We start from the raw sequence: 12,100 nt of genomic DNA, 5'->3' as shown, positions 1-12,100 counted from the left end.
TAATCATGGATCGCTTATACTATGGCACCCTTTCTCAATCTGGTGTTATGCAGTTCATATAATTTTATAACTAGCTTATTTGAATCTATCTGGGTTACATTCAGGCAAGAAAAAAGTTACTTTACATGTTAAAAATAAAATAATTTCATAGTTATGGATAAATCAAATTGCTTCTAGTGTGAGCATTTCTTCAACCCAGGAAATGGACTTAATTATCTATATTTACTTGAATGTTGTTTCCTAACTTTCTTCTGATAAGAGATTTTTCACTAGAGTGCACGTTAAGTTTTAAGGTTCCACAACTATATAAACCTTCAGTGATAATTGTTTTCTCTGTTCTCATAAGTGAGATGAGAATGGATATGGACGTCTCCTGTACATGACATCATTTTTTGGTCTTTCTTTTGAATGTAACTTTGTAGATTAAGTACAAGGAGCACATTGGGCAAGGAACTCCCATTTCTGACCTTCCTGAAGTAAAACGGGTCAAGGAGACGCAGAAACACATCAGCTCGGTAGTGGCTAAAATTTTCTTTCTCTTTTAATAATGAGCTAGCTGGCCAATTATGATGTGCTGTTTTTCACCCAACTAAGCTGCTGTTTATTCCTCTTGTTAACATGTACTAACATCACCCCCTGTATTTTTAATGGACATTCTTCTCCTTATATTCCATCTTAAAGTTCCATTTGCTTTGCTAACTTTTGTATACAGACCTTGAAAAGAGAATATAAGTGTATTAATGCTGAACTGATGAGAATGAGCCATAAGTTGGTTTCTCAGATAGAAAAATACAAATGGGGATGAATGGGGTGGAATTAAAAATATAATGACAAAAGTAATTGATGAGGTGCTTCCTATAAAGCTATTCTAAAACTTGCCATTTGCCTAAGGCAAATAGCTTTGACTTCCTATAAACAGGGATGTTTAGTATGTTTGACAGGTTACTGGATATATTTAGAGATAACTGGGCACAATCCTAATACAATTACATTAATGTTTATTCATATCTGTTTTCTTAGCTTGTGAAGTATGCAATTTAGCTTGCTTATTTGTTTGTGGTGATCTGATTCCAGGCTTCAAATTAGCTTTTGCAACATACCTCTTGAAATCTGAGGTTACTGATTAAAGATTTGAGAGTTAGAAATTCTAAATAATTCACCACCCTTTAATGCACTTAATTTTCTAGCTTATTCTGTCAGGTAATCAAATCAAATTACATGGAGAAAAATCTATTTATATGGTCACAAATTGCTGGAAACAACTTGATGGTACATATTCAATCAAATCTTAATTGGACACACATTGGGTAGTATAAACCAACGGTCCCCAATCTTTGCGGCTTGGTGACCTGGTTGTGTGGAGTAGAGGGGAATAGGACTGCATGAGCAGTCGCCTGGAGCGCATGAGTGCATGCAGCTCGACTCACATGAATGGCGGGGCAACACTCATGCCTGCCACTCACACGACCTAGTTGTGAATAAGCCACGGCCCAGTAATAGGCCCAAGCCCAGGGTTTGGGCTTGACTCCTGGTATAAGCCATTAGGGTGGTTATTAGAAATATTAGAAGTTTAGTTCCTGAGCCAACATGATTGGAGGAGGAATTCTGGGAGTTGAAGTCCACAAGTTTTAAAGCTGTCAAGTTTGAAAACCCCTGGGTTTTTGTTTTTTTTCTAAAGGGCTAGGGGTGCAAGGATCTTGTAACTTGACAGCTTTAAGACTTGCGTGCTTCAAATGCCAGAGTTTCTGAGCCAACATTTTGGTTGCTAAGCAAGAGCGTTGTTAAGAGAGTTTCACCACATTTTACAAGTTGGCCACGCCCACCCAGTCACATGGCCAGCTTGCCACTCCCTCAAAGCTGGCCAACCTACAGAAGAGGTTCTAAAAAATTTTGAAACCCACCACTGATGCATACCTTCGGCTAGGGTCGGATCTCAGATTACTACAGCAGGCTTGTGAGGAGTGAACCTTGTTGGAGAATGTGATTTACTGAGGGGAGGGAAGGAACATGGGTAAAGTTCAGCCATAATTCAAATGAGGTTTAGATCTGATTGCAATAGGGTATTGCCAAAATGGTGCTTCTAATAAATGACTGGTTTTCTTTTGAAACTTGGCTCGAGGTTCATGAATCAATTAGGGCATCTTTCGGAAACCTTTCAACAATATTCTGCCACAGATTTACCTGGAAAATAAGGCAATTATGGCTGACCATGAAGCTTCCTTCATTTGAGGGCTGTTTAGTTAGTAAACAATGTAACGTCTCTGAAGAAACCATAACATTTCACACATAGGTATTGTCTTCTCCTTTCTTGTTGTCTATATTGTTCGCTTTGCAGTGGAGGGGTCAGAAAAGTCAAGATACATGGCACACAGTTCAGTTTTTAAAATTATTATCATTATTACAGTTGGTCATACAGTCAACCAGTTGTTTAGGCTGAATTTGGCATTTTTCTCACCTATCAGGTCCTTACCAAGGATTAATTTAAATTTATTGTAATCACTCAACTCTAATGGATTCCACTTGTATGATCACAGCCAGTATCTTGAATTTTTTTGCCTGCCCACCCCCTTCCCCATCCATTTGACTAAACGTTTCGCCAATGAATTAGTTTTAAAGTATGTTTTTACAAAATCTGGTTTCACCAGACCCGTACGTTATATATTTCATGTTCTAACTTCAGATTTACGTTATTTGTTTGGGGATTTTTTCAACTGACTGAATACTTGATTCTAATTATAATTTTTGTATGTGAGGAAATAAGCATCTTTTTAAAAGGAGTGAAATGCAGGACTTTTAATTGTTTTTTTAATGGAAGGACTTGGTGTTCTTTTTTCTCTTCTTTTCATTTTTTAAAAAGAAAATAAAAATGTGTAAGACCAGTTTGATATTATGTTTAAATCTTGAATAAATGTGCTTCTTTTTTTAAAAAAAAAACTTGGGCTGATATTATGTTAAAGGATGTTTTTAAAGTTGAAACAGAGCTCTTATTAATTCAGGTAATTCAAATCTGATTCAAAAGGAGTTTTCCAGATATGGGCTTCCCAAATTATTATTATTAAATTTTTTTTCTAAAGGTTAGGGGTGCAAGGATCTTGTAACTTGACAGCTTTAAGACTTGCGTGTTTCAAATGCCAGAGTTTCTGAGCCAACATTTTGGTTGCTAAGCAAGAGCGTTGTTAAGTGAGTTTCACCACATTTTACAAGTTGGCCATGCCCACCCAGTCACATGGCTGGCAAGCCACTCCCACAAAGCAGGCCACACCTACAGAAGAGGTTCTAAAAAATTTTGAAACCCATCACTGGTGTGTGGGTATGTGTACATTCATATATGAAAAAAGTGTGTTAATCAACATTTGCATTGCGCTCGGATGTTTTCCTAGCAGTTATCTGATTTCTCATGTTGGTGGGTGTTTGTATTCTGCAGGTAATGTACAAAGAGAATGCAGGGCAAGGAACTGCAATATCAAGTACTCCAGAAATAGAGAGAGTCAGACGCAATCAAGAACACATTAGCTCGGTATTTCTCAATAAAATCAAATCTATTTTAACAACTCATATTTTTTCTTTTTTAAAAAAATAATCTCTAACTGTCCTACTCTATTTTCTACTATCTCCGATTTTTTGTGACTCATCTCCCTAATCATCTCACTAATGAAAAACTTTATGCATCATAAAATAAGTTAAAAAAACAAAAACAAAATGTAATAAACAATTTGCTCCCATCAACTTAACACAGTGTTCCCCTTCCATATGCTTTCCTTAACCTGCGATGTCATTCACATATTTAATGAATAATATTCTATTTCTTTTAGCCTTTTCTCTTTGTGGCACTAGTCCAACCATAGGATTTAACCATGCACTGTTACTACCTACTACCAAATTCAGTTCTGGTTATTGCACTTCTTTGTTGGGGTCTTTTGTGGAGACTTTATTGTACCCTCACAGGTGTCTTATAAAGAACAGATGGGCACAGGAATGGCAACTCCTTTTACACCAGAAATGGAGAGGGTCAGACGTAATCAGGAGAACATTAGCTCGGTATAGCTCAAAATATTTATCAATACATAATTTTAACTGCCATGACCTTGTGCTAACTTTCCTTTTAATTTTAAACCCTCCATGAGATTTGACAATCTCTTTCTCTTCATTTTAATCCCATCATGAGACGTGGACAATTAAAGCACTAATTACTTTTATTTTGCAGTGATTTTTAACTTCTTCTTTTCACCATACTCTTTTCCTCTCTTCCTTCCCCTTCTCAAATAAAACAATATGATTTGCCTTAAACAAATATATTCAGAGTGCTTTCCCTTTGCCTTTATAACAGGAAATCTTTCTAATAGCTTTTGGCATCCACGTGTTGGTGCAATGCAAAGTTACAATAACACTTTGATCCTAACTAATGAGCCTCAACAACTATTGTAAAATGTTCTTTTATTTCTAATCTTTATTTTTGTTAATGAAGGTGTTTGAGGTAATTTGTGATTCTGGACATGAAAACAAGAGTACAATTATACTCTTCCAAGTTCCAAATTCCGGTACTAAAGTCCATATGTTACATATTTAAATGCAAACATATGCCAATGACCCCTTACTGCAATTAAATTGGGAGAATTATTCCACTGGATTCCAGTATTTCTTTAGCTATCCTGTCACTTTGGGAGAATTATAATTGGGAGAATTATTCCACTGGAATAATTGGGAGAATTATTCCACTGGATTCCAGTATTTCTTTATCTATCCTGTCACTTTCAAATCCTTTCTCACTCCTTCAATCCTATCTCACTCCAGAGAAGGAATAGCATAGGTGTCACTTTTGTAGTAGCAACTATTCCATCTCCATGTAGTACTCTATGGAGTAGTTGTTTATAGCTTTCCTTTATTTAACCAAAGAACATGAGGCTGAAGAGTCAAGTCCAAGTTACAGATTCTAAGAAGGCTACCTTTTTGTCCCCTATTTATAAAAACACGTGAATCCTTGAACTTGGCAATCAAGAGAATTTAGTTCCAAATATATTTTAAGTTGTCAAGGATGTAGGCAAATAAAAGTGTCTGTATGTTTGGTGATGGGGGTTATTGCCTATGAGTGATCCTATGACCACAGATCACAACTCACCTCCAAGAAGAGGCCTTCATATTCCAAGACTACATCAGAGAAGACATAGTCTGATCAACCCAAAATGAATTCTGATTGGGTGTCCTCTTCCTTCATAAGGGAGAATGAAAAGAAACTACTGAGAGTTTAAAGTATTCCTAAAATTATAGCTACATCATATTATTTGAATGCAATTAAGTTATAATCTTGGGTGGGCTTTCATATCTAATTTAGCAATAGGAATACTTTTTAAGATTTAAGATTAGGGTTAATTTTTAAGAGGATTTTCAAATTTCTTAGACTTCTCAAAGAAAACTTATTTCATGAAGAAAATTGCACCAATTTGCTTTTGTGTGCTGATTTTTTTTTTTACGGATATATTTTTTCTTACACAGATATTATACAAAGAGAATTTAGGGTCTGGAACTCCAACAACTATTACTCCAGAGTTGGAGAGAGTCAGACGCAATCAAGAAATCTATAGCTCGGTATTTTTGTAGTTAAAAATGCCCTTTAATTTTATTAAAATGGAATTAACTATTACAAACCTTGATATTATGCATTACGAGTAACATAAAATACTCATTTTTAAAACAAACAGACAAACAAACAAACAACCCTTTGTTTTAGTAATTGAATCATTCAATTACTGACTTTTTTGTTGATTTGATTTTTATTTCTTTAATGATGGAATATGTATTCCCAACTCATATTGATAGTTATTGTGAAAAGTGTGGGAAGTAGATCAAAATAACAACAAAATTTTGGATCTGTAAACACAGGCTACAATCCAGCCAAAATTAAATAAAATTAATTTTTATTAAAAAAAATAAAGCTTATACTTAAGCCTTTAAGTATAAGTAAGAGAAATTAAATGCTTTTAAGGGGAAAAATTTGAGAAAGTCCAGTTGCCTTTTGGAAAAAGGACCTTTGTGTAGGCACTTTACATTTATGATTCTGTGACAGTTGTCAGCCAGGTTTTTAGGAATAGTCTTAAAGAATCAAGGGCCAAATTATGCTATATCTTTTCACATTGTAGTTCAGCTCAAAGATGTTCAGTAAAAGTTCAGCTTTGTACTTCAAATAGCACAAAGTTCTCTTTTGACCTCACTCAAATTATCATTTGAATCTTGATTAGCTGCTACATATAATTCATTGATCAAAATAATATCGAATCTATCAATATAGTTAATTTTCCAATGAATTTATTTTGTATTCTAATAGTCTGGAATATTGTTAACTTTTTTTGCTGTCCCTGAAATATTGTTAACCACCTGGAATACAATCCTGACTCTGCTTTTCTCTTTTTAATTCCTGTGATTCTTTTTAAAAATCATTTATTTAGCATAACTTACATAGTAAAAAAAAATATGGTCTAAATCTCCAATTGGATGGAAGAGAGTGTATATAGTACTTTCTCAGATGAAGTTTAGAAATGAAAACAAATAAGCAAACAATATGGACATGCTCAGAATAAAATATTGGAATAATTTTTTTACAAAGATTCAAAGCTGAATCTCACTTCCATCACTTTAAGATTGCCGTAAGTCCTATTTCTGCCAAACCAGTAACCTCATGATATCTTTTGCAGTGGTTTCTTTGCTCAGTTCTGTTGGAGACTATTGTATTATTTTAGCATAGCAAAAAGAAACCTTGATTTAACCAACATGGTATATAGTTTGATGTTTCCAAAATATTGAATGTGTAATCTTTATGCCACAGTTGCAGCATTGCTTACTCTCTAAAACAAAGCCCTTGACCAGCCAAGTTATTTAAAAAATAATTTATTAAATGTATATGCACAGTCTGAAAAGTGACTCTTAATGTAAAAGATCTCATGGAAAAATCTCTTGGGTAATATTACAGATACATATCTTATGATAGTTTGTGCATTTGGGAGGATTATCAGGCCATTTTATAAGACTGTATTCTGATGTCCAAAATCTTAACAGATTTAACAGTTTCTTGGACCAATCTTTTCTGTCTTGGAACAAGTTCATCCAGGGAGGAGTGATGGTGGTAGTGATGGAAATATCAAAACAGTCAAGATAATGGCTGCAGCATCATGACTGAAGTCTCACCTCTTTACACTTTATATATGGGTGCAACATTGAGCCATATACAAAAGGGGCGCAGCTTGGATCATGCCATCATGGTTGCCATCTTATGTGTTTTGACCTTTCTGAACACATCACAGTGCAGAGCCTCCAAAAAATATAGGATGATGAATGAGTGACTTACAACCACAAACTATGCTGCAATATGCCATGTATAGTTAAAAATAAAAACTACAGCATAGAGAAAAACTAAAGGGATAATCAAATTTTGAAGCACCTGTCTGAATTCCACACATAAAATCCATTTAAAGATCTAATATTCATTCATAATCTTTAAAGGGGATTGTTAATTGCATGGCCATGGTCCACCCAGTAGGTACCTTAAAATACTATTGAGCATAATCAAAACTTAAGAGCCGTACTGGTGCAGTGGTTAGAATGCAGTATTGCAAGCTAATTCTGCCGACTGTCAGTAGTTTGATCCTGCTGACAGTCTCAAGGTTGACTCTGCCTTCCATCCTTCCGAGGTTGGTAAAATGAGGATCCAGATTGTTTGGGGGCAATAGGCTGACTCTGTAAACTGCTTAGAGAGTGCTGTAAAGCATTGTAAAGCAGTATATAAGTCTAAGTGCTATTGCTATTGCTAAAAAGCCCAAGTCTTATATCTTCTTATAATCTTGGATGACTTAAACATTCCTAGTGTATTTAACATTGTGGTTTGCTGGCAGGGTAGACAAAAGCAAGAAACCACAGAAAGAATATCGTGGAAATAGGACTTGGAAAAGTTCTCATAACTTTGAAAGCCTCCGACTCATTCCCAGGAGATTGAAGACCAACACTCTTAGCCTATTTGAAGTGACTGCTGTTTTTCATTCTTATTTTTTGTTTTGTCCCACCTTCTTTTACCATGCAGGTCCTATACAAAGAAAACCTAGGGACAGGCACCCCAACTCCTGTCACTCCTGAGATGGAAAGAGTCAAACACAACCAAGAAATCATTAGCTCGGTACTTTTAGGAAACTGGCATTTTAATTATCTTTTTTTTTTAAAAAAGCTTTTTCCCAATCCCAGTTCCATCTTGCTAATGTTTTCATTCTGCTTTCTATGAAACTTTGATCTTTGTTGTTCAACTTAGGATAGCATCATTTTGGAGATTTTTTAAACCTTTCCTGCTATTTAATATCTTGCCTCCAAATTATTGCCAAAATACGACATTCCATTTTCCTGTCACTGGTATGTTCGATCTTCTTTGAATATTTTACAGAGATCCAAAACACACCTTCAAAGGATGACACTGGTAAAGAATACTAGTGTCTGCTTTTTGAAAAGAAAACTTCTTACGATGCCACCATCCAGCCAGATGTCCTCTTCTCAATCAACTTCTTTGTAAAGCATCAGTAACAAAATCCTTCAATTTTACTTATTGCTGGCTTACTTGGCTACTCTTCTACCCCACAGGTGTTGTACAAAGAGAATGTAGGGAAAGCAACTCCAACTTCTGTCACTCCAGAGATGGAGAGAGTCAGACGCAATCAAGAACACATTAGCTCGGTATTTGAAAGAAGAAGAAAAAAGAATTCTTTGAATTCTTTGAAATGAGTTGATGTGTTAATGACTTCCCTTTCTAACTATCAGTAGTGCTGATTCATCTCCCAAAAAGCCTCCTTTCCTTGGAATTCTTTCTTCAACTTAGGTGTACTACTGACTCACCATTTTTAATATTCAGTACATTTAGAATCCTCTCCACCCATCTACCCCTTTCTGCCTTTCTTATCCAACTATATAATTTTCTTCCATGGTTGTTGATTAAAAAAAATATCTGCTCCAACTAACAGAGGGCAATCAACAGCCAGCTCTCTTCCCTGGAAGTTGGTGTGATCCAAGTATTAACACCAAAAGCTATTAACACCTTTTGATGAACATTACTGTTTTGTAATTACCAGATTACCTTTTTTATATCCTCTAGGTGTTGTACAAAGAGGACATAGGGAAAGGAACTTCTGTACCCATCACTCCAGAGATGGAAAGAGTTAAATGCAATCAAGAATACATTAGCTCGGTATTCAAAAGAAGAAGAAAAATGATCTGAATTCTTTGAAATAAGTTGATGTGTTAACGACTTTGCTTTCTAACTATCAGTACTGCCAATTCACCCCTTACAACAACCTCCCCACCCCCAAACTTTGGAATCTTTTCTTCAAGCTACGTTTGCTATTACTACTAAGACTTGACTCACTACTTTTCAAAACATAGATAAATTTCACATTTTTAAAGCTTTTCCGTCTTTCTTATGCTACTGGATTATTTTCTCTTGTGGGTGTTGATTACAGGTCTCTGTTCTGAATGACAATGAAATCAACAGCCAGCTAGCTTCATTGGAAGCTGGCGTGATCCAAGTATTAACACCATAAACGATTAATATTTTTTCATGAACATTGCTGTTTTGTAATTATTGGGTACCTTTTTTTTGTATTCTATAGGTTGCATACAAAGAAGATGTAGGGAAAGGAATCCCTACACCTGTCACTCCAGAGATGGAGAGAGTTAAACGCAATCAAGAACACATTAGCTCGGTATTCAGAAAAAGAGAACATTAACCGGATTTCTTTGAAATACTTTGATGTGTTAATGATCTTACTTTCTAACTATCAATAATGCCTTTTCGCCTATTACAAGCCACCTATCTTTGACATTTCTTCTCAGAGACCAGGTCTACTTATGCTACTAAGATATGCTCACTACTTCTTCTTTTTAACAAACACAGAATTTCCTCCCCTTTTGTTTTTGTGTTTTCATCTTTCTTATCCTATCAGTTTTTTTCTCCTCTTATGGGTGTTGATTCAAGTTCTCTGCTTCAGATAACCCTGAAATCAACAGCCAGCTGGCTTCATTGGAAGCTGGTGCAATAGAAATATTAACCACACTGCCTATTAATATGTTTTCTGATCCTTGCTGTTTCATAATTGTTGGATACTCTTTTGCATCCTTCAGGTCTTATACAAAGAGGGACTGGGAAAAGGTACCCCTATACCTGTTACTCCTGAGATAGAGAGAATCAAACGCAATCAAGAACACATTAGCTCGGTATTCAGCAGAAGAGAAATTATACCTAATATTTTAAAAATAAGTTGTGTGAATGATCTGTGCTTTCTAACTGTTGGCGTCTCAATTTTACCCTTAAAACAAGGTTCTGACCTTTGGAATTCCTTCTTCAACCTAAATCTTCTACTACTGCAACTACTGTTCCTGCTACTAAGAATTGATTCATTGCGTTTATATTTCAGCAAACCCAGTGTTTTCACCTTCTTTTCAGCTTTTCTATCTTTCTTATCCTACTAGAACATTTTCTTGTGTGGGTGTTGATTAAAGGTCTCTGTTGCGGATGACCCTGAAATCAATAGCTAGCAAGCTTCCCTGGAAGTTGGTGTGATCCAAGTATTAACACCATAAGTTATTAACATCTTTTGATGATCATTGCTGTTTTGTAATTACTAGATTACCTTTTTTTTTATATCCTGTAGGTGTTGTACAAAGAGGACATAGGGAAAGGAACTCCTACCCCTGTCACTCCAGAGATGGAGAGAGTCAAACGCAACCAAGAACATATTAGCTCGGTATTTAAAAGAAAGAGGCAAAGGAATGAATGGTTTAAAATAATATTAAATGTGTTAGAGCTTTGTGTTTTCTAACTGAACTATAGCTCTTATTTCTGCCTCTTGGCCTAAACCATTTACCTTTTGAACTCTTTCTGCAACTTAACTTTAACATATTCCCAGAAAGATTTGAGTTACTACTTTCTTCCGCAGAGTGTTTGATTGGCGTGTGCTGTGTATCAGCTTTCTTATCCTACTAGATTGTTTTCTGTTTGGTTGTTGACTGAAGGTTTCTGTTCTGACACAAATCAACAGTTTTTATACTGAAAGCTGGTGTGTTCCTGGCATTAACATTGTAAACTCTTGAAATATCATTTTGGTTGTTGCTATTCTATGGTGACTGGACACCCGTTTTTTACCTTGTAGGTTTTGTACAAAGAGGGGTTGGGGAAAGGTACCCCGATACCTATCACTCCTGACATGGAGAGAGCGAAGCGCAATCAAGAGTTCATTAGCTCGGTACTTTAAAAACAAAAATATTTTTGATATAATAAAATATAACATGCTAACAAAACTTCAGAAATGTTGCCTTTTGTATCTAAAAATATCCTTGAAGTAAAATACTGATATATTCATCACTTACCTTCTACTCATAAGATACCTCTGACATTAATATTAATATTCACCATCAGATTTTGAAGAATTTTCATAATCTAGCAACGATGCTAATAGGATTCTATCCAGATATTTCAACATGCTTTGATTTCTGGTCCAAATAACTTAGTCTTGAGAAGAGGTTTATGCCAATAACTGTTTTGTAAAAGGCAGAATAATTCATGAACAATTATATACAGTAACCTTAAAATATAAGCTATAAGCTTTTGGGGATTGTGGAAGGCCGAGTCATACAACCACATGGTTAACATTTCTATATGCCCCTCAGCTGCTGATCATATAAAATTGCACAGCAGTGAAAACACAACATAATCAGAGTTTTGTTCTGAAACTGATGTAATGAAATGCGGGAATGAGATCTTGTTGATAATAAGATTTAGGGAACACGATCCTGCTTTCCTGAGGGCAAAGAGGCAGCACAGCTTGGAAAGTTTGCTCAGGAAGAGGGTTAAGATGTCTCCTCCCTAGTTTTTACTAGAGTATATCTGTAGTTATGCAAATACTTGCTTTAGTCTAGCATGTTTTCGTCCATAGGTGAAGACAGAAGGTGTCTGTATATAGAAGAATAGAGGAAACCATTCAGAAGTATCTCCACATGTTATTCTTGATTTTTGGAGCCTGACAGTAATGATGGATTTCAGTGTATTCTTCTTTAGCGGGGTTATTGTTCATGCTCTTGA

The 12,100-nt window shown here is 35.5% G+C and overlaps 1 protein-coding gene across 28 annotated transcripts in view; it reads left to right on the top strand.

Annotated features, from left to right (window-relative positions):
- The window catches only part of NEB (nebulin), a 222,684-nt gene that overhangs the window by 201,332 nt on the left and 9,252 nt on the right, over nt 1–12,100 (top strand). For 3 of the 28 annotated variants that reach the window (XM_081969965.1, XM_081969941.1, XM_081969952.1), the window contains 11 exons: nt 423–515; nt 3,425–3,517; nt 3,946–4,038; nt 5,491–5,583; nt 8,066–8,158; nt 8,611–8,703; nt 9,119–9,211; nt 9,633–9,725; nt 10,144–10,236; nt 10,674–10,766; nt 11,172–11,264. In XM_081969965.1, the coding sequence (XP_081826091.1) occupies nt 423–515; nt 3,425–3,517; nt 3,946–4,038; nt 5,491–5,583; nt 8,066–8,158; nt 8,611–8,703; nt 9,119–9,211; nt 9,633–9,725; nt 10,144–10,236; nt 10,674–10,766; nt 11,172–11,264 (1,023 nt within the window). The remainder of the gene's footprint in view (nt 1–422; nt 516–3,424; nt 3,518–3,945; nt 4,039–5,490; nt 5,584–8,065; nt 8,159–8,610; nt 8,704–9,118; nt 9,212–9,632; nt 9,726–10,143; nt 10,237–10,673; nt 10,767–11,171; nt 11,265–12,100) is intronic. The other 25 variants (XM_081969962.1, XM_081969963.1, XM_081969964.1 and 22 more) reach the window with 25 other exon arrangements.

The sequence above is a fragment of the Natrix helvetica genome (assembly GCF_964273705.1).
Source record: "Natrix helvetica genome assembly, chromosome: 1".
In the NCBI taxonomy this organism is placed as follows: domain Eukaryota; kingdom Metazoa; phylum Chordata; class Lepidosauria; order Squamata; family Natricidae; genus Natrix; species Natrix helvetica.
This window is presented reverse-complemented; position numbering and strand designations above follow the sequence as displayed.